At 47.2% G+C, this 21965-nt stretch overlaps 1 protein-coding gene across 3 annotated transcripts in view; it reads right to left on the reverse strand.

Moving 5' to 3' along the window:
- The window catches only part of lrp8 (low density lipoprotein receptor-related protein 8, apolipoprotein e receptor), an 82370-nt gene that overhangs the window by 11487 nt on the left and 48918 nt on the right, over nucleotides 1-21965 (reverse strand). For 2 of the 3 annotated variants that reach the window (XM_067990539.1, XM_067990538.1), the window contains exons 4-10: nucleotides 19300-19422; nucleotides 17640-18017; nucleotides 6022-6144; nucleotides 5799-5921; nucleotides 4447-4566; nucleotides 4170-4295; nucleotides 2241-2412 (exon numbers count right to left, since the gene is read on the reverse strand). In XM_067990539.1, the coding sequence (XP_067846640.1) occupies nucleotides 2241-2412; nucleotides 4170-4295; nucleotides 4447-4566; nucleotides 5799-5921; nucleotides 6022-6144; nucleotides 17640-18017; nucleotides 19300-19422 (1165 nt within the window). The remainder of the gene's footprint in view (nucleotides 1-2240; nucleotides 2413-4169; nucleotides 4296-4446; nucleotides 4567-5798; nucleotides 5922-6021; nucleotides 6145-17639; nucleotides 18018-19299; nucleotides 19423-21965) is intronic. The other variant, XM_067990540.1, reaches the window with a different exon arrangement.

Genomic DNA, 21965 nt, shown 5'->3' on the forward strand with positions numbered 1-21965 from the left:
GCTGTGTGTTACAATTTGGATTTTTTTTCCCCAACACCTTTACTTGTGCACATAGCTACAGAGCAGTTTCCGTAAGCAGACGCGTGCCTTGCAAATGGAACCCTGCATCTTTATTCTGTACCATGTATGGGTTAGTGTGGCCAAGTTTAACAATTAACCTCAAATCACAGTGAATCACATAGTGGAGAATACATGCGAAGATCACTATATTCTCCTGCTGCCTCAGAAAGAGGAAATTGGTATGATTTCAGATCAATAAATAAAGGCTAAAATTTATTTGCAGAATAATATACAGAAGCAAAACGATACAGCATGATACGCAAAAGTCCAATGCCCAACATACAACATTGCTTTTGTAAAAAAAAAAGTTTGTCTGAAATTCTTGCAGATCTTTTAGTAAGCTCTTGAGAAATGGTTGCTCTCGGTCTTTCTATTTGCACTTCACATGACAGGTAAGCAACAAAAGGCACTTTTATGTCGTCACTGTTCTATTAGGCCATCCGGCAGCCTCACTTCATGCCTTGCCCACCTATATCCTTGAGCTGGCTCCTAGTGTTTATACTACTAAATCCATCTCTTTTAACCCTACAACAGTTTCATTGACCTATTGTTTTTTTTGAGGGTCTACCATTCTGCCGCTGGGGTAAGGAAGCCAGATTTAGTAATGTAAAGATGAGGAATTGATTCATAAATGCTGGTCTCCATTTTGTGAAGTCACTGTACAGTTTGGTTACACGGTATGTATAGAATACTGAGGTTGTTGGTATGGTTAACAATAAGCTGGGAATCATGTGCTTTGGGATCAGGATAATTTGGTGATCATTTAGGTGGACAAGACATGAACTGAGTCTTCCGGATGGCCTAATAGTTTGTTCTTGACATGTGGTAGCCTTTGAAAATCACAACCATGTGGCTGAAATGGATTCATCATGTGAAGTACCCGTCATCTTCAAAAGAAGCTGCAATTTGATCAACTTGTCAACTTACAGGGGTTTTGAACCAGAAACACCAATCACAACAGTTATTATTCTGTGGGGATCCAGGTAGTGGGAGGTGCTTGTAAATTCCTTAGCCCAATTTGAAATTACTAAGTTGTATGTAAATTTCGGGTTCCAGGATGAAATGCCTAGCTTTCTTTTTAAAAACAAAACATACATTTTGCAATTGTAACAAAGTATGACTGACACACACACTTGCACAGGCACACACATACACATATTACATGGGGTAAATTTTACGAGGTCTTGCTTCACTGGAGGAGAGAGGCACACACACAGCCAGCACACAACCAGCCCTATTCTCATGCCAACCTGATGTTTATCTGTGGATTTTACACCTCCACTCTTCAGAAAAGTGTCTGACACCTGTGGAAATGCATCATCGTGCTAGAGTCTCCCAACCAAGCTATTGAGAAATCCAAACAGGTTCTGTTTGTTCATATGGAGTACATACTTAAGGATACAACATACCTATCCAGGTCAATAAACTGTTCTCCTTTCCCAAATACCACTTGATTACATACGGCACAAGCTGAAGTGCCTTCCCCAGGTGCACTACATCTCAGAAGGAACAAGAGTTCAAAGCAGCAATAACAATCAAAGTATCAACGGAAGAAGAGGCTGGCAGCTTCAGGCTGGTTGAGAGGGATTGTCTATCCAATGACAAGCTTTTCTTGTATCCTATCCAGAAGTGCAAGGGGCGTCAGAAGTGCAAGGGGCGTCAGAAGTGCAAGGGGCGTCAGAAGTGCAAGGGGCGTCAGAAGTGCAAGGGGCGTCAGAAGTGCAAGGGGCGTCAGAAGTGCAAGGGGCGTCAGAAGTGCAAGGGGCGTCAGAAGTGCAAGGGGCGTCAGAAGTGCAAGGGGCGTCAGAAGTGCAAGGGGCGTCAGAAGTGCAAGGGGCGTCAGAAGTGCAAGGGGCGTCAGAAGTGCAAGGGGCGTCAGAAGTGCAAGGGGCGTCAGAAGTGCAAGGGGCGTCAGAAGTGCAAGGGGCGTCAGAAGTGCAAGGGGCGTCAGAAGTGCAAGGGGCGTCAGAAGTGCAAGGGGCGTCAGAAGTGCAAGGGGCGTCAGAAGTGCAAGGGGCGTCAGATATTGAACCAGTATTCAGGTCTTTGACAGGCAGGCCTTAAAGCAAGGTAAAATTTGACTTTTGACTGTGTTGCTGCCTTAAAATACTTCAGAATATGTGTTATTCTGCATAATATATCTCAATGCTTTGATGAGCATTGTATAGAGGGTCACTTACTTATAGATCTTTTTGTAGTACAGGTCAATCCAATATATCCTATTGGCTTCAACGTCTACGTCCAGGGCCACCACGTTCTTCAATGTAGACACAATACGTGTGTACTCTTTCTTCATCAAATTAATCATTCTGATATCATGGCTATTGGTAAAGAGCACAGAAGGACTTTTGCCTGTCAAGAAAACGAGAAGTTTGCCAGGAAAAATGCAACATGGAACTGACTAAAAGAAAACACAAGAGATGGCACCCATCCACGGTCTGTGTAGCTCCATTTCCTGCTGTTGTGTAGGAGCATTGGTGTGGTGAATACCTGCAAGAAAACCCACCGGTTCTGCTCACTTACCCCCATGCAGAGGACACCTGCATGATGTAGAGGTATTTGCATACCAAGGTTACATTCTAGCGGAAATGGGGCCCACAATTCCTAATTCCATCCAATCAAAGAGTGATCCATTGCCATTGGGACAGCGGCAACAATAAAATAGGACGAATCTTCAAAAAATAAACAGAAAATCTTTGGTCGCAACAGCCGATCACTACCCCCACCTCCCCCCCCCCCCAAAAAACAGCAAAGTGCGACTCTGAAATTTCCTGTCCAGCCACAAGAGGTGGGCTTTCAGGAAAAGCTGGAAATGGCATGGATGCTTGTCCTTTTACACAAATAACCCCAGACCCAGGACTTCGGACGGGTTTAGGACCAGGACAGATTGACACGCAGAAAGCAGACGGCTGATGGCATAAACATTTCCTCTGCTGGCTGAAAGTAGCTACATGAGGGAAGTTTAGGCAAGCTCAATCCAGTTGCTAGTCAGTGTCGACGGGTGACACTAAACTGCCCTTTTTTGGTGCAAATTGGCAATCTCACTTTTGGAGGCCATAAGGATGACTGGCCTCCCAAGTTCCACTCTGCATAAACTCCAACTCGCCTTAAACTCCACCACCCACATCTTAACCTGTACTAAGTCTATCATGCTTGGACTTGCCAACCTCTACTGGCTCTCCATTCCCAATGCACTGAACTCAAAATCCTTGTCTTCATGTACAAGGCCTTCCACAGCCTTGCCCCCATTGGCAACCTTCTTCAGCCCTAAATGCCATGCTCTTCCCTCTCTGGCCTCCTCTCCATCCTCCCTTCTCCATGCTAGATCTTGGGTCGCAAAGACTTTAGCCAACTTGGTCTGAAACTCTGGAATTTTCCCTCCACCTTGATGACTCTCCTCTCCTTCAAAAGGCTCAGCAAAGCTACCTCTGATCATACCCCTGACTCAGCTCCCTTCACGAAATGCTACAGGGCATTTTATTAAGTTAAAAGCACCATTAAGAATGCAAATTGTTGTGGGAAATTGAAAAGTCACACTGGGGTGGTAGGGAACACTCAAGACAGGGATTAGGGTTAAGGAACATTTTTAGCACAACATGGAGGGAGCCCTGCTTCTGGTGCAAAAAAATTAATTGTCTTTGATCATCTGATGTTCTGAACCTTCATTCCCGGTGGACATTCCAAATATAAAATCAGTGAAAAGGGAAAGGAAGCCTGTCATTTCACGGCACTCAATTCTGGAAATTCAAGTGGATATGATACAGGACATTGGGTGATCATCAGAGCACTTCGAATTCCAACTCTCAATTCCCATTGTGGTGTCTGATTCTTGGAAAGTAAATGCCACCATCTGGTGTGGAACTGAACTGCACAGACCAGAAAAGTCCCTGCTTCCACCCCTGGTCTGTGCTGAGTTAGTTAATCTCATCCAGGGCAGGAGGTGGGGAGCTGCTATTGGCCTTAATGGCTCCCGGGCCAGGGAGGTAAAAAAAAATAAAATCACCAAAAGGCTCCTGCTCCAGAAGTACATTGCTGCCAATGCTAGTAGAATTGTACCCAACTGCAGTCACCTCCTTTCAAACAGGGCAGAAAAAAGCAAACTGCCTTACCCACTGCTTTGCAAGTCTCAGTCATGGGATCCATCTCATAGCCCTGGAAGCACTTGCACTTGTAGCCTCCTTTAATGTTGGTGCAGATCTGGCTGCAGCGGTCTAGATCCTCACATTCATTTATATCTGTAAGAAGCATTTGGAACTAGTCAATAAATTCAATGAAATCTCTGTCACTTGTGCGACAGTGCTGATTACTGAAACCAGTGTTACAAGACAGTCAGCCCTTTGTTTAAAAGAATGACTGAAGCAAAGAGCTGCCTTGCATTTTAATTACCTCCGCAAGACTTCGTGTCCAACAGTTTGTACCCGACTGGGCATTCGCATTCGTATCCAACCTTCAAGTCTCTGCACGTGTGGGAGCAGCCACCATTGTTGGTCAGGCACTCATTTAAACCTGGAGTAGACACCGTGACAAGAAACAAAAGATTTACATTTCTACTCAGATCAATGACACTTGTGACTCTGGTCAAAGTGCAATGCATCAATGAGAAACGGCTCTAATGTTTTCAGATCTAGCAATGCTTGCAGTCTGAGTAAATCCACGTACACTCCAGTCACACTACAATGTGGCTGATAGGAGATAAACATTGCATTTTAAAAGGGTGTACAGCACAGGTTTTCAAACTACAATCCTCAGACACTAGGATGAACCCAAAGGGGATCACAGGGAGCCCCCAAGGTCATTGGATTTCTGAATTTTTCTGTATTTATTGAATTACTAATATGCTAATTCTGCTGCTGTGTACTAATAAAAAATTATTTCCACAATGCCAGCATTATTTTACTTTGGGTAGCCAACACTGGTAGGGTTCCCTGGAGTGCTTCAATGTTTGCAGCGGGTCCCCAACGTGTACGGCATACGGATGTTGGGCAAGGATAGGATTGGGCTTGGCTGTGATGCCCACCAAATTGACCTCTCTGCCGGTATTCACTGTCCAGGCTCACTCAAAGATAGTGGAGGATTGCTGATCCCTGGAGAGGCGGCACAAGTGAGTGCCTTGAGGGGTGGCGGGGAAGCAGACGGACAGACAGACCGGCCGGCCGACATAGATATATAGATATGTTCTTATGTAGACGGGGACTGTCAGCAGACTGCTTGACTGATGGAAGGAAAGATTCCTCTGGTGGCTGCACGGGTCCCATGTAAAATGCGATTGGTCAGTTTTGGTACAGTTCAGAGTAGCAATAGGCCCACAAGACAACTGTCTCCAATTGGTAAGATCGCTGCGAAGCTACTGAAGGCTGGTGTGGAATGTTGCAGAAGATGCTCTTCCGAGGTTGGGGCTGAGGCAGGCTGTTGGAGCAGTGTAGCAGGAGCTTCATTTTATCTAGCCTGTGCTATACCTGACCAGATATTGCGCATTGCTGACACTGGGTGCCCGATGGATAGCACTGCTTCCAACACTGACATCCCTCACTTTGATGAGCACAAAATTCACAAAAAAGGATAAAGGTGGAGTGAAAATTGCATTACCTATAACTATTAAAGGAAGCCTTATTTCTGCAGGCATTACAGCCTTAATTCAGTCCCCTGGAATCCTGTGTTTTATTTTAAACTAGATTAAGGAGGATATGTAGAAAACACAATGATCATAGAGAGCACTCGCCACCCCTGATCCATCTTACCACATTCTTTGAGCGGCTCATCCGACCAGTCCTTGCAGTCCTTGTGAGAGTCACACACTTTATTCAAATCGATACACTCTCCACTCCTGCACAGGAATTTCAGCAGCCCGTCACACTGGGTCGCTGTTAAGCATCAAGAACAGTAATGTTAGATCGGTCACACTTCTCAATGGGCATTGAAGACTTACTCTCTGACTCACGTCACAAAATGATCAGCACAAACCATTAAAGCAGTCTAGCTCGTCGCTGTGGTCTGGACAGTCAAAGACTTGGTTACACTGTTTGGATCCGTGGATGCAGCTCCCATCACTACACTGGAACTCATCGGGTTGGCAAGTTACCAGCGCTTTAAGAGAAGGAAATAGAAATGTACATTTATTTTTAAATTTCTTAACCTTTATTATTATCCAGGAGAAAAATTAAAAATATCAAAGAGACTTTTGATGTTTAAAAATGACTGCTTGCAGGACATGAGCCGTAATACAAAGGAACAGGCCAGGGCTCCAAGGGTTAGTCTATGAGAAGAGATTACATAAACCGGGCTTGTAAGCCCTGGAACATAGAAGGTAAGATGTGATTTGATTGAGGTTTTTAGGATTTTGAAAGGAATTGATAGGGTAGATAGAGAGAGACTTTTCCCGCTGGTGGGGGAGTCTAGGACAAGGGGACATAAGCATAAAATCAGAGCTAGGCCATTCAGGAGAGAAGTTAGGAAACACTTTTTCATGGAAAGGGTGGTAGAAGTGTGGAACTCTCTCACAAAAAGCAGTAGATGCTAGCTCAATCAATAATTTTAATTCTGAGATCAATAGATTTTTGCTAGCCAAGGCGGGTAAATAGAATTAGGGTACAGATCAGCCATGTTGGAACAGGCTCGAAGGGCTGAATGGTCTGCTCCTGTAGTTATGTTCCTAGATCCAAACTAGAGGAAGGCCCAGCAATTACAAATTCTTGACTCCCCGAGAGAATTCCACTCTGGACACCTTGCCTTTAAGAGTATCAAAGTTGGGGACAATGAAGTCAGAGGCCGTTTCCAAGCTCAGGGAGAGTACCATCCTGCTCTTCTGTCTCATTTCCCTTTTCAACCACTAATGCAATTACAAAACATTGCATGTATCATGAAATGCCAGCCTGTTTCAAAAAGTCACAGAGCCAGAATTCAAACATATGTTCCTCTTCTGTCATTGTAGGCCTGAAAGAATATCCCACCACTACCAATGCCCAGAACAAGACAATACCCCACACCACTGTGCATACCTCTCACCAGTGTTTGCAAGCACCAATGTAACTACATTCCCCTCTTCCCCGAAGGACACAGTCAATGAGCTTGAGGAGGAAGCACCAGGTGGGTCACAGGGTATAGGTGGGGAGAAGCAATTGGTGGTGCCAGAGGAGGAGCAGGAACCTAGTGCCTGGGTGGCGATGTGGCTGCTACCAATGACGCCCTGTACTTTGGGAAATGAAGCAGCGGGCTGTCTATGAGCAGCTATGCCATGCTCCTGTTGCAAGGGTAAGGGGATGAAATGTTGGCCATGTGCAACAATGCATCGGTGGGCAGCAATTTGGTTGATACTGCAGATGATCCCTATGCTGGGCTGAAAAGAGGAGATTTTGACTGCCTCTGACAGAGCTGTCCCCATGTTGAGATTGGCTGTAGGTCTCCTTGCAGCAGGTAGTCCTTACTGTCCCAGAGCCTGCAAAGGAAGTTACCCTTGCTCATTACCAGGCCGTGCGCCAGGGCCTGCAGATGTGGCTGGAGGCATAATAGTAAGTATGGTTTGGGTGCCAGCTGATCATCCTGGCATGACTCCTTTCAACTTGCATCATTTCAAACATTAAATACTGCAATTGCAGCATTTTGAAAAGTAGGCCTCGCCATTAATTTAATGACTTGCCATGCAGTACAGGATTTATTGAAGTCAATTTCAGAACTTGCCATTTGAACTGGGATGCTGGTCCAGTTCCATAATCCCAACACTATCACATCCCTTCACCAGTCCCCCTCTTCTTTTTTTAAAAAGGATCTTCCTGTTCTGTTGAAGTCTTCTAGTTGTTTTGAGAGACAATAATTCAGCTGTTTTTCTATTAAAACCATTTTATATGTGTTCAGATTGAAAAGAAACAAACCAAAACACTCCGACAACAAAAAAAGCCAAGTAAAAAAGAAAATAGAACACAATCCTGTGTGCCTTTAAGAACTCCTCTCCGCATACAGTTAAACCTCCAACGCCCATTGAGAATGGGTAGAACTAATGCTGGGAGGGATTCTGCCTGAAGCTCAGGAAACAAAGGCCCTTATTCGTATGCAGGACGCATACTTAATTAAACTCTTAGACGTTCCGCACGTCAGCATTACACACGGGTGTTGGGCCCGATTGGAAAAACATGTCTGGTAGATTTCCAGCAGGAACCAGGCAGTCACAATGGACATCACATTCTCCAGTCCATACATGCCCAATTCCTGCAAGTGGAAACATTCCTGCTGGGCGGAAGTTCTGGCCAATTGTGTTGTTCTTTAAAATTTTTCTTATCATTTTCTTCCTCTCCTGAAGTGGAGATGCCGGTGATGGACTGGGGTTGACAATTGTAAACAATTTTACAACACCAAGTTATAGTCCAGCAATTTTATTTTAAATTCACAAGCTTTCGGAGATTTTCTCCTTCCTCAGGCAAATGTTTCAAGATCTCCTTGAAGCCTACGCATTTATACATATTGAACAATAATACATGGTGTTTACAGACTGCCCCTGCAACTGCCCGTTGCCAAGGCAATCACCGTGTTCAGACAGAGAGGTGTTACCTGCAGAACCTCCGAATACACATTCAACAAAAAAACAAACAGGGAAAAAAAACAGAGAAAAAAAAAACACAGAGAGAGGCAGAAACATCCGGAAGGCAGAGAGAGCCAGCAAATGACCCATTATATTAAAAACAGATAACATTTGTTCGCTGGTGGGGTAACGTGTAGCGTGACATGAACCCAAGATCCCGGTTGAGGCCGTCCTCATGGGTGCGGAACTTGGCTATCAATTTCTGCTCGACAATTTTGCGTTGTCGTGTGTCTCGAAGGCCGCCTTGGAGTACGCTTACCCGAAGGTCGGTGGATGAATGTCCATGACTGCTGAAGTGTTCCCCGACTGGGAGGGAACCCTCCTGTTTGGCGATTGTTGCGCGGTGTCCGTTCATCCGTTGTCGCAGCGTCTGCATGGTCTCGCCAATGTACCATGCTCTGGGGCATCCTTTCCTGCAACGTATGAGGTAGACAACGTTGGCTGAGTCACAGGAGTATGAACCATGCACCTGGTGGGTGGTGTCATCTCGTGTGATGGTGGTATCTGTGTCGATGATCTGGCATGTCTTGCAGAGGTTACCGTGGCAGGGTTGTGTGGCGTCGTGGACGCTGTTCTCTTGAAAGCTAGGTAGTTTGCTGCGAACGATGGTCTGTTTGAGGTTGGGTGGCTGTTTAAAGGCGAGTAGTGGAGGTGTGGGGATGGCCATAGCGAGGTGTTTGTCCTCATTGATGACATGTTGAAGGCTGCGGAGAACATGGCGTAGTTTCTCCGCTCCGGGGAAGTACTGGACGACAAAGGGTACTCTGTTGGTTGCGTCCCGTGTTAGTCTCCTGAGGAGGTCTATGCGATTTTTTGCTGTGGCCCGTCGGAACTGTCGATCGATGAGTCGAGCGTCATATCCCGTTCTTACTAGGGCGTCTTTCAGCGTCTGTAGGTGTCCATCGCGTTCCTCCTCGTCTGAGCAGACCCTGTGTATTCGCAGGGCCTGTCCATAGGGGATGGCCTCTTTGACGTGGTTAGGGTGGAAGCTGGAAAAGTGGAGCATCGTGAGGTTGTCCGTGGGCTTGCGGTAGAGTGAGGTGCTGAGGTGCCCGTCTTTGATGGAGATTCGTGTGTCCAAGAAAGAAACTGATTCTGAGGAGTAGTCCATGGTGAGCTTGATGGTGGGATGGAACTTGTTGATGTTATCGTGTAGTCTCTTTAGTGATTCCTTGCCGTGGGTCCATAGAAAGAAAATGTCGTCGATGTATCTGGTGTATAGTGTTGGTTGGAGGTCTTGTGCAGTGAAGAAGTCCTGCTCGAACTTGTGCATGAAAATGTTGGCGTATTGGGGTGCGAATTTGGTCCCCATGGCTGTTCCGTGTGTTTGGGTAAAGAACTGGTTATCGAAGGTGAAGACATTGTGATCCAGGATGAAGCGGATGAGTTGTAGGATGGCTTCCGGAGATTGGCTGTTGTTGGTGTTGAGTATTGATGCTGTCGCAGCGATGCCGTCATCGTGGGGGATACTGGTGTATAGTGCCGAGACGTCCATCGTGGTGAGAAGTGTTCCTGGTTCAACTGGTCCGTGGGTACTGAGTTTTTGTAGGAAGTCTGTAGTGTCACGACAGAAGCTGGGGGTTCCCTGTACGATGGGTTTCAGGATGCCCTCGATGTATCCAGAGAGGTTCTCACACAGGGTTCCGTTGCCTGATACGATGGGACGTCCGGGTGTGTTGGCTTTGTGTATCTTTGGGAGGCAGTAGAAGTCTCCCACGCGGGGATTACGTGGGATGAGAATGCGTAGGATGCTTTGAAGGTCTGGATCGAAGGTCTTGATCAGTTTGTTGAGCTGGTGGGTGTGTTCTTTGGTCGGATCTGCGGGTAACCGTCTGTAGTGTTCCTGGTTGTCCAGTTGTCGGTATGCTTCTTTGCAATAGTCTGTTCTGTTCTGTATGACTATGGCTCCTCCTTTGTCCGCTGGTTTGATGACGATGTTGCGGTTGGTCTTGAGAGCGTTGATGGCGTTGCGTTGTGCTCGGGTGACATTCTGGACTGTCTTCTGAGTGCGGCTGATGAATCTGGCATTGACGCATTTCCTGACAGCTTGAGCATACATGTCCAGCTGAGGGCAGCGACCCTCCGGAGGAGTCCAGTTTGACTCTTTCCTCTTCGGTTGCTGTACCGCGGATCCCTCTGTCTGCTGTTCCGGATCGTCGATTGTCTCATTGGGTTCGCTGCTGAAATCTTGGGGTTTGTGGTAGAATTCCCGGAGCCTCATTCTCCTGATGAATTCCTCTGTGTCCGCCGCGAGACTAGTGGGGTCCATTTTGGTAGTGGGGCAGAAATTGAGCCCTCGGCTGAGAACTTCGATTTCGTCTGGTTGAAGGGTGTGGTCGGATAAATTGACAATAGACTTCCCTGTGGTTGCAACCGTGGTACCAGGGGAAGCTTGGTCGTTGCTGGTGGTGATGCCGAGTTTCTCAAGCTTCCTGCTCTTGGTTTTCATGTAGGCAGCGTAGTTCCGTTGCCTCGTCTGTTTGGCGGTATAACGTAGCTGGTCTGCTGTGTCCTGAGTACAGGTTGAGAGTATGGACTCTATCTTGGTTTCGAGGTTGTGGCGTCTGCTGTAGAGTTGGTGTATGAGATGGTTGCGGAGTGTGCGAGAGGTACGGCGGCAGAGTCTCTCAGCGTAATCCGAGTTGTATGTGGACTTGAGTGGGTTCGTGATCTGGAGTCCTTTCGGGATCTTGTCTGCTTTCTTGCAGCTCTGTAAAAACTTGATGTCTGTGTCTAAATGCGCGATCTTCTTGGATATCCTTTCCACTGTGAGCCGGCAGTTTGTGGTGTCGATGGTAGTCATGATGTGGAGATGCCGGTGATGGACTGGGGTTGACAATTGTAAACAATTTTACAACACCAAGTTATAGTCCAGCAATTTTATTTTAAATTCACAAGCTTTCGGAGATTTTCTCCTTCCTCAGGCAAATGTTTCAAGATCTCCTTGAAGCCTACGCATTTATACATATTGAACAATAATACATGGTGTTTACAGACTGCCCCTGCAACTGCCCGTTGCCAAGGCAATCACCGTGTTCAGACAGAGAGGTGTTACCTGCAGAACCTCCGAATACACATTCAACAAAAAAACAAACAGGGAAAAAAAACAGAGAAAAAAAAAACACAGAGAGAGGCAGAAACATCCGGAAGGCAGAGAGAGCCAGCAAATGACCCATTATATTAAAAACAGATAACATTTGTTCGCTGGTGGGGTAACGTGTAGCGTGACATGAACCCAAGATCCCGGTTGAGGCCGTCCTCATGGGTGCGGAACTTGGCTATCAATTTCTGCTCGACAATTTTGCGTTGTCGTGTGTCTCGAAGGCCGCCTTGGAGTACGCTTACCCGAAGGTCGGTGGATGAATGTCCATGACTGCTGAAGTGTTCCCCGACTGGGAGGGAACCCTCCTGTTTGGCGATTGTTGCGCGGTGTCCGTTCATCCGTTGTCGCAGCGTCTGCATGGTCTCGCCAATGTACCATGCTCTGGGGCATCCTTTCCTGCAACGTATGAGGTAGACAACGTTGGCTGAGTCACAGGAGTATGAACCATGCACCTGGTGGGTGGTGTCATCTCGTGTGATGGTGGTATCTGTGTCGATGATCTGGCATGTCTTGCAGAGGTTACCGTGGCAGGGTTGTGTGGCGTCGTGGACGCTGTTCTCTTGAAAGCTAGGTAGTTTGCTGCGAACGATGGTCTGTTTGAGGTTGGGTGGCTGTTTAAAGGCGAGTAGTGGAGGTGTGGGGATGGCCATAGCGAGGTGTTTGTCCTCATTGATGACATGTTGAAGGCTGCGGAGAACATGGCGTAGTTTCTCCGCTCCGGGGAAGTACTGGACGACAAAGGGTACTCTGTTGGTTGCGTCCCGTGTTAGTCTCCTGAGGAGGTCTATGCGATTTTTTGCTGTGGCCCGTCGGAACTGTCGATCGATGAGTCGAGCGTCATATCCCGTTCTTACTAGGGCGTCTTTCAGCGTCTGTAGGTGTCCATCGCGTTCCTCCTCGTCTGAGCAGACCCTGTGTATTCGCAGGGCCTGTCCATAGGGGATGGCCTCTTTGACGTGGTTAGGGTGGAAGCTGGAAAAGTGGAGCATCGTGAGGTTGTCCGTGGGCTTGCGGTAGAGTGAGGTGCTGAGGTGCCCGTCTTTGATGGAGATTCGTGTGTCCAAGAAAGAAACTGATTCTGAGGAGTAGTCCATGGTGAGCTTGATGGTGGGATGGAACTTGTTGATGTTATCGTGTAGTCTCTTTAGTGATTCCTTGCCGTGGGTCCATAGAAAGAAAATGTCGTCGATGTATCTGGTGTATAGTGTTGGTTGGAGGTCTTGTGCAGTGAAGAAGTCCTGCTCGAACTTGTGCATGAAAATGTTGGCGTATTGGGGTGCGAATTTGGTCCCCATGGCTGTTCCGTGTGTTTGGGTAAAGAACTGGTTATCGAAGGTGAAGACATTGTGATCCAGGATGAAGCGGATGAGTTGTAGGATGGCTTCCGGAGATTGGCTGTTGTTGGTGTTGAGTATTGATGCTGTCGCAGCGATGCCGTCATCGTGGGGGATACTGGTGTATAGTGCCGAGACGTCCATCGTGGTGAGAAGTGTTCCTGGTTCAACTGGTCCGTGGGTACTGAGTTTTTGTAGGAAGTCTGTAGTGTCACGACAGAAGCTGGGGGTTCCCTGTACGATGGGTTTCAGGATGCCCTCGATGTATCCAGAGAGGTTCTCACACAGGGTTCCGTTGCCTGATACGATGGGACGTCCGGGTGTGTTGGCTTTGTGTATCTTTGGGAGGCAGTAGAAGTCTCCCACGCGGGGATTACGTGGGATGAGAATGCGTAGGATGCTTTGAAGGTCTGGATCGAAGGTCTTGATCAGTTTGTTGAGCTGGTGGGTGTGTTCTTTGGTCGGATCTGCGGGTAACCGTCTGTAGTGTTCCTGGTTGTCCAGTTGTCGGTATGCTTCTTTGCAATAGTCTGTTCTGTTCTGTATGACTATGGCTCCTCCTTTGTCCGCTGGTTTGATGACGATGTTGCGGTTGGTCTTGAGAGCGTTGATGGCGTTGCGTTGTGCTCGGGTGACATTCTGGACTGTCTTCTGAGTGCGGCTGATGAATCTGGCATTGACGCATTTCCTGACAGCTTGAGCATACATGTCCAGCTGAGGGCAGCGACCCTCCGGAGGAGTCCAGTTTGACTCTTTCCTCTTCGGTTGCTGTACCGCGGATCCCTCTGTCTGCTGTTCCGGATCGTCGATTGTCTCATTGGGTTCGCTGCTGAAATCTTGGGGTTTGTGGTAGAATTCCCGGAGCCTCATTCTCCTGATGAATTCCTCTGTGTCCGCCGCGAGACTAGTGGGGTCCATTTTGGTAGTGGGGCAGAAATTGAGCCCTCGGCTGAGAACTTCGATTTCGTCTGGTTGAAGGGTGTGGTCGGATAAATTGACAATAGACTTCCCTGTGGTTGCAACCGTGGTACCAGGGGAAGCTTGGTCGTTGCTGGTGGTGATGCCGAGTTTCTCAAGCTTCCTGCTCTTGGTTTTCATGTAGGCAGCGTAGTTCCGTTGCCTCGTCTGTTTGGCGGTATAACGTAGCTGGTCTGCTGTGTCCTGAGTACAGGTTGAGAGTATGGACTCTATCTTGGTTTCGAGGTTGTGGCGTCTGCTGTAGAGTTGGTGTATGAGATGGTTGCGGAGTGTGCGAGAGGTACGGCGGCAGAGTCTCTCAGCGTAATCCGAGTTGTATGTGGACTTGAGTGGGTTCGTGATCTGGAGTCCTTTCGGGATCTTGTCTGCTTTCTTGCAGCTCTGTAAAAACTTGATGTCTGTGTCTAAATGCGCGATCTTCTTGGATATCCTTTCCACTGTGAGCCGGCAGTTTGTGGTGTCGATGGTAGTCATGATGTGGAGATGCCGGTGATGGACTGGGGTTGACAATTGTAAACAATTTTACAACACCAAGTTATAGTCCAGCAATTTTATTTTAAATTCACAAGCTTTCGGAGATTTTCTCCTTCCTCAGGCAAATGTTTCAAGATCTCCTTGAAGCCTACGCATTTATACATATTGAACAATAATACATGGTGTTTACAGACTGCCCCTGCAACTGCCCGTTGCCAAGGCAATCACCGTGTTCAGACAGAGAGGTGTTACCTGCAGAACCTCCGAATACACATTCAACAAAAAAACTGTCAGGCTGTCAGGAAATGCGTCAATGCCAGATTCATCAGCCGCACTCAGAAGACAGTCCAGAATGTCACCCGAGCACAACGCAACGCCATCAACGCTCTCAAGACCAACCGCAACATCGTCATCAAACCAGCGGACAAAGGAGGAGCCATAGTCATACAGAACAGAACAGACTATTGCAAAGAAGCATACCGACAACTGGACAACCAGGAACACTACAGACGGTTACCCGCAGATCCGACCAAAGAACACACCCACCAGCTCAACAAACTGATCAAGACCTTCGATCCAGACCTTCAAAGCATCCTACGCATTCTCATCCCACGTAATCCCCGCGTGGGAGACTTCTACTGCCTCCCAAAGATACACAAAGCCAACACACCCGGACGTCCCATCGTATCAGGCAACGGAACCCTGTGTGAGAACCTCTCTGGATACATCGAGGGCATCCTGAAACCCATCGTACAGGGAACCCCCAGCTTCTGTCGTGACACTACAGACTTCCTACAAAAACTCAGTACCCACGGACCAGTTGAACCAGGAACACTTCTCACCACGATGGACGTCTCGGCACTATACACCAGTATCCCCCACGATGACGGCATCGCTGCGACAGCATCAATACTCAACACCAACAACAGCCAATCTCCGGAAGCCATCCTACAACTCATCCGCTTCATCCTGGATCACAATGTCTTCACCTTCGATAACCAGTTCTTTACCCAAACACACGGAACAGCCATGGGGACCAAATTCGCACCCCAATACGCCAACATTTTCATGCACAAGTTCGAGCAGGACTTCTTCACTGCACAAGACCTCCAACCAACACTATACACCAGATACATCGACGACATTTTCTTTCTATGGACCCACGGCAAGGAATCACTAAAGAGACTACACGATAACATCAACAAGTTCCATCCCACCATCAAGCTCACCATGGACTACTCCTCAGAATCAGTTTCTTTCTTGGACACACGAATCTCCATCAAAGACGGGCACCTCAGCACCTCACTCTACCGCAAGCCCACGGACAACCTCACGATGCTCCACTTTTCCAGCTTCCACCCTAACCACGTCAAAGAGGCCATCCCCTATGGACAGGCCCTGCGAATACACAGGGTCTGCTCAGACGAGGAGGAACGCGATGGACACCTACAGACGCTGAAAGACGCCCTAGTAAGAACGGGATATGACGCTCGACTCATCGATCGACAGTTCCGACGGGCCACAGCAAAAAATCGCATAGACCTCCTCAGGAGACTAACACGGGACGCAACCAACAGAGTACCCTTTGTCGTCCAGTACTTCCCCGGAGCGGAGAAACTACGCCATGTTCTCCGCAGCCTTCAACATGTCATCAATGAGGACAAACACCTCGCTATGGCCATCCCCACACCTCCACTACTCGCCTTTAAACAGCCACCCAACCTCAAACAGACCATCGTTCGCAGCAAACTACCTAGCTTTCAAGAGAACAGCGTCCACGACGCCACACAACCCTGCCACGGTAACCTCTGCAAGACATGCCAGATCATCGACACAGATACCACCATCACACGAGATGACACCACCCACCAGGTGCATGGTTCATACTCCTGTGACTCAGCCAACGTTGTCTACCTCATACGTTGCAGGAAAGGATGCCCCAGAGCATGGTACATTGGCGAGACCATGCAGACGCTGCGACAACGGATGAACGGACACCGCGCAACAATCGCCAAACAGGAGGGTTCCCTCCCAGTCGGGGAACACTTCAGCAGTCATGGACATTCATCCACCGACCTTCGGGTAAGCGTACTCCAAGGCGGCCTTCGAGACACACGACAACGCAAAATTGTCGAGCAGAAATTGATAGCCAAGTTCCGCACCCATGAGGACGGCCTCAACCGGGATCTTGGGTTCATGTCACGCTACACGTTACCCCACCAGCGAACAAATGTTATCTGTTTTTAATATAATGGGTCATTTGCTGGCTCTCTCTGCCTTCCGGATGTTTCTGCCTCTCTCTGTGTTTTTTTTTTCTCTGTTTTTTTTCCCTGTTTGTTTTTTTGTTGAATGTGTATTCGGAGGTTCTGCAGGTAACACCTCTCTGTCTGAACACGGTGATTGCCTTGGCAACGGGCAGTTGCAGGGGCAGTCTGTAAACACCATGTATTATTGTTCAATATGTATAAATGCGTAGGCTTCAAGGAGATCTTGAAACATTTGCCTGAGGAAGGAGAAAATCTCCGAAAGCTTGTGAATTTAAAATAAAATTGCTGGACTATAACTTGGTGTTGTAAAATTGTTTACAATTCCTCTCCTGAAGGCATGGAGTCCTTGCTGAGATTAAGTCTACAGGTGTCAGACACCTTCCACTGCCTCATACAAACAGCTGCTAATCATGTGAGTGAGTGTCAGCAGGCTTTACAATCACAGGGGACAATGCAGTCCAGCCTAATCCAGACCCACACACATGTACTTCCACTAGTTGCCAACGGACAGTGATCAGGTGCACCAATCCTGGGAGATTTTCCCCTCCCTAAGACAGAGCTACCAAGCCCAATCTTAGTTCCCCATGTCAACCCCAGTCCATCACCGGCATCTCCACATCACTTTAATGGAGAGCAGCTAACTCAGTACAGACCAGGAGATTAAACTTGGGACTTTCATGGTCTGTATGGCTCTGTTGCACATTGAACCATTGGGAGGGCTCCCATTCAACAAAATAAAATAATTCACAGCCCACCCATCTCATCAGATGCAAGCTACATAAAGAGCTTTAGGATGCTTTGAGCTGATGCAGGCACATTTTGATAAGCTCTGCACCCTAAGAAAAACAACTTACGACAGCCAGTTTCGTCCGATTTGTCTTTGCAGTCTGGGTCTCCATCACATTTCCAGTTCAGGTGGATGCACTCGCCGTTGTTGCACTGAAACTCATTTGCTGAGCAGGAGTCTGATGGTGAGAGTACTGCCACGTGGCCGCATCTCTCCACACTCTCATCCGAGCCGTCGGTGCAGTCTGGGTCATTGTCACAGGCCCACAGGTCGGGGATGCACATCGAGTTGTTGCACTGGAACTCATGGGGTCCACAGGTGGGCGGAGTGCAGTGCTGCTCCTCAGTGCCATCTCCACAGTCGTCATCACCATCGCACACAAACAGCATGGCAATGCATTTATCATTGCCACATTGGTATTCATTGGTTAGGCAGGTCTTCTGATCTGGGGGGGGGGAGGGGAGGGGAGAAAAGAGAGCGATTATAAGCAAGCACGTTGGTGAAGTCTTGCATGCAACACAAAGGAAATCTTTCCAGAATTAATCCCCTCCCATCCCCTTCCAAATTTCTCCTCTCCTCTTCTGAATGCGCTGACTGATGCTGGAGAATGAGCCCAGCGGTCCCAGGCTCTGTCAGGTATCTCCCTCAGGTCAGCATTCATGTAAAAGCCTGGACAGTGAGTGTTGGCAGGCTATTCGACTGTTGGGTCATCACAGCTGAGCCTAATCCTCTCCTCACTTGGGGTCCGCATGTGCACTTTCCAGCGGGGGACCCGGATGGTGATCAGTGGAGATCTATGGCTGATTTCTTCACCTCCCTAACCCAGGATGGTTGAGTCCAATGGCAGTGCCCAACTGCCATCAGCCGTACATGAGCAGTCACATCTCAATTCTGACAGTTTACAGGTTTCTGATCGACTCAGGACATGCCTGTGAGGAAGGAAGTTTGGAAAAATATAAGAGAGCGCGAGATTATGTGGAACATATAAAATGGCACAACAATCCCATGGGAAAGTCAATTAGCCATAAATAATTAATTTTACAAATTGCTTCCTTTCAGTGAATCATTCAAATGGGAATTCTAATATCCTCCTGCTGCTTGGGGTGTGGAGAGCGTGGGGGATTTGGGGGAAAATTAGCTTTTCCCTGTGATTACTGCCATCCTGCTTTTACTCAAGAAACACCATCTCCGAGGTAAAACAGCGACAGTAAAAAAGCCAAGTCGGTAAATGCTTAGCTGTAAAAATGCACAGTTACCAGAGACTCAATGGGTTATTTTTTTTTTAAATTATTTTTTTCCCCTCCTGTTCTCCAGAAAAGTACCGACTCTTGCTGGGACAATACTTACACAGGTGCCAGCTGCCCTCCTGTATCTTGTTCGTCAAGTGCATCCCAGTCAAAACTGATCATGTCCTCACCAGACATCGACACATGCTCACTGTCCAACTGGAGTCATTGGTTAATGATCGGGAGCAGGAACCCAGGGTTATTAACCCACTCCCTAGCACAAGAGTTAGCTGAACTGCAGGTCTCCTCTGTTTAGATGGATTAACTCAGCACTGACTGGGACGGAACATAGAATCTTCTGGTCTGTATGGCTCAGTGCCACACATGGTTGTTTATTTCTCTGCTGAACACTGGGGGAAACCGGAGGGTTTTCTTTAATTAAGCAAGGGTTAGGGTTAGAGCCATAACCAAAATTCACAAGAACAAAGTTCACACACTCACCAGCTGCACAATTCAACTCGTCGGTTCCATTTTCACAGTCCTTCTCACCATCGCACTGCCACGACATTGGGATGCATCTGTTACTGGGACAGCCAAACATGTCAGGTGGGCACGTAAATTTATCTGTACCACACGGGAAAGAAAAGAATCTGAGTGCATTTGCTCCAAAAGTGAGCAATTCTGCAGTTTAGCTTTTTCAGTCTGGCTTCTTTTGGGTCTAAAGGACTTACAAACCCTCTAAGGTAAGGTTTTGTATCAGCCTAAATCGCCTTGTTCAGTCACTACACTGCATATTATGCTGCAATGTATATTTTTTTTAAATGAGAGATTTTAAATGAAGGGTTAAGGCCTATGGTGCAGGACACAACCAAGGCTGAAGAGTAGAACAGAAAACAAGATAAATCAGGAAGCCAGTGATTAGGGGGTGCCAAGCTTAGGATTTAAAAACTAAGATTGTAGGGGGAAAGAGAAGAGTGAGGGAGGTAAGAAGCTCCTCAGTTTTGAAGTCTCAAAAAAAGAGTGAGTTTAAGTAGGAGCAATGAGCCTTGATTTCCACACTTTGAAGAGCAGAGTGTGTAAGACAGTACGAGGGAGCAGTGTTTCTTCCCTGTTTTCACTGCAGATAGTTAGAGAGTCACAGGTGGGTGGTAACCTCTAGTGGAGATTATTCCACAGGTTTGGAGGAACCTGTTGTGCAGTCTTCCATAAATTTTGCCATTGAACTGTTTATTAAAAATGTTTCCGGATGGTCACTGACACTCAGCTGGACCACAGATAATGCCACTGAAGTAACAACTTACATTTATCAAGAATGTGTGATGCAATACAAAGTTTTCAAGCCGATTTGCCAATTTGTATCTAAAGGTGGTTTAAACAACAGATAAATGGTGACAAGCACTTCATGCTGCGGGCCACCTTCTTTGGTAGATTCCCATAGTTTACTTTGGCTTAGTTTGTATGGCTCCAGGTAAATCCTCTGAGGCTGCCTCTCGCCCACGGTTTTAAACTATAAAATGCATGAAAGAGGTATAAGGGACACCAGTCAGTAGCCAGATCGCTCCCTGGGGAGGGATGCAGTACAGTGTACAGATACGTTGAGCGAGAAGGACCAAGAGAAAGCAGTCAATGTTCTGACAGCTCCCTTTGAGAGGAACTGAGAGGCATCAGTCAGTGTAAAGAAAGCTCCCTGAGGGAGGAAAGTGAGACACAACATAGCTCCTCCAAGGAAAGGAGAGAGACAGAAGTTAAGGATAGCTCTCCAAAGGAGGAGAGCAAGAGACACCAGTGCACAGGACAGCAGTGCACTTGGTAGCAATTTACAGTGCATATCTTTATAGCGTAATTTCAAGTCATTTAATTTTTACTATTGTATAATCTTTTTGGATGTGATGCTTCCCTGCACTCCTCTAAGGATGATCCCACTTAGTGATTTTATTTTGCAGACAGCAGACAAGGGGGGGAAAAAAATCAATCAGGAAGCTCAGCATTGGAATCACCTTGCTCTCACCACTGAGCTTTATCAGATTATTTTATTCATGAACCTTTTCAATGGAAAAAGTAAACAAACTACCTGATTTCTGGCAAGCTGGCATTGTGATAAGTGAGTCTAGCTCATTTATTATTGCTTCGCATTATCAAAGAAAAGTAAATTGCTATCAAGTCTACAAATCAGTTTAATACTTCTTTGCCTAGCTCTTAGACACACAGGTTGAATGTAAGGAGTCTTACAACACCAGGTTATAGTCCAACAGCTTTATTTAAAATCACAAGCTTTCGGAGGCTTCCTCCTTCGTCAGGTGAGAGGGAGAAAGCCTCCGAAAGCTTGTGATTTTTAATAAAACTGTTGGACTATAACCTGGTGTTGTAAGATTCCTTACATTTGTCCACCCCAGTCCATCACCGGCATCTCCACATCACAGCTCTTAGACACACAGGTCGAAGGAAGCTCAGCAGTAAAGCACTGCAACCCCCCCCCCCCCCCCCCCCAACACCGACCTTCAACTTTCCTGGGGGGGGCCAGCGGGGGTGGGAAGAGAAGAGAGCAGGATCACAAGATTGAGTGGAGATCATGATTGTTATTTGAGTCGACTGCACTCACTGGGTGGGTTTACTAGCACACAGCAGGGGCTGTGGATGAACAATTTAGGTGTAGAGACATTCAGAAAAAGGCAACTCCCCATAGTGCTCCAAAATCAACCGAAGGACCATCTGTTTCCAGAGCGGATTCCAAGTTGCTGGTCGGCACGCATGCAACAGTGACTTCCTTCTCATCCTGCTTCGTGCTAATGCAGTGCATTGCCATTGGACAGGCCAGCTCAGATTGAAAACTCACCCACATAAAGAACTGCAACGGTGAAGACTGACCATTTATTTAATCGCTTTGCAAGCAGAAGAAGAAAAAAAAAATCAAACATAGCTTAAGCACGCAGGTGTCTAAACAGTGAGTCTGCGATCTCACATCATAACTGAGGCCAATCTGTCAGGTTACATTATGTTCACATGATTTTGATCAAAATCTTACATATGTGCATTAAATATACGAGTTGAAAGGCTGGATATCCTTGGGCAGCATTGTGAAAGGGGCTGGAGTAAGTTGTTGGCTACGGGGTGGGGGGCCTGGGCAGGGCTTGCCCCCACTCCCCTGCCCTGCCACCTCAAATTGCAGG

This window comes from Heptranchias perlo, chromosome 9, assembly GCF_035084215.1.
Source record: "Heptranchias perlo isolate sHepPer1 chromosome 9, sHepPer1.hap1, whole genome shotgun sequence".
NCBI classification, from domain to species: Eukaryota; Metazoa; Chordata; class Chondrichthyes; order Hexanchiformes; family Hexanchidae; genus Heptranchias; species Heptranchias perlo.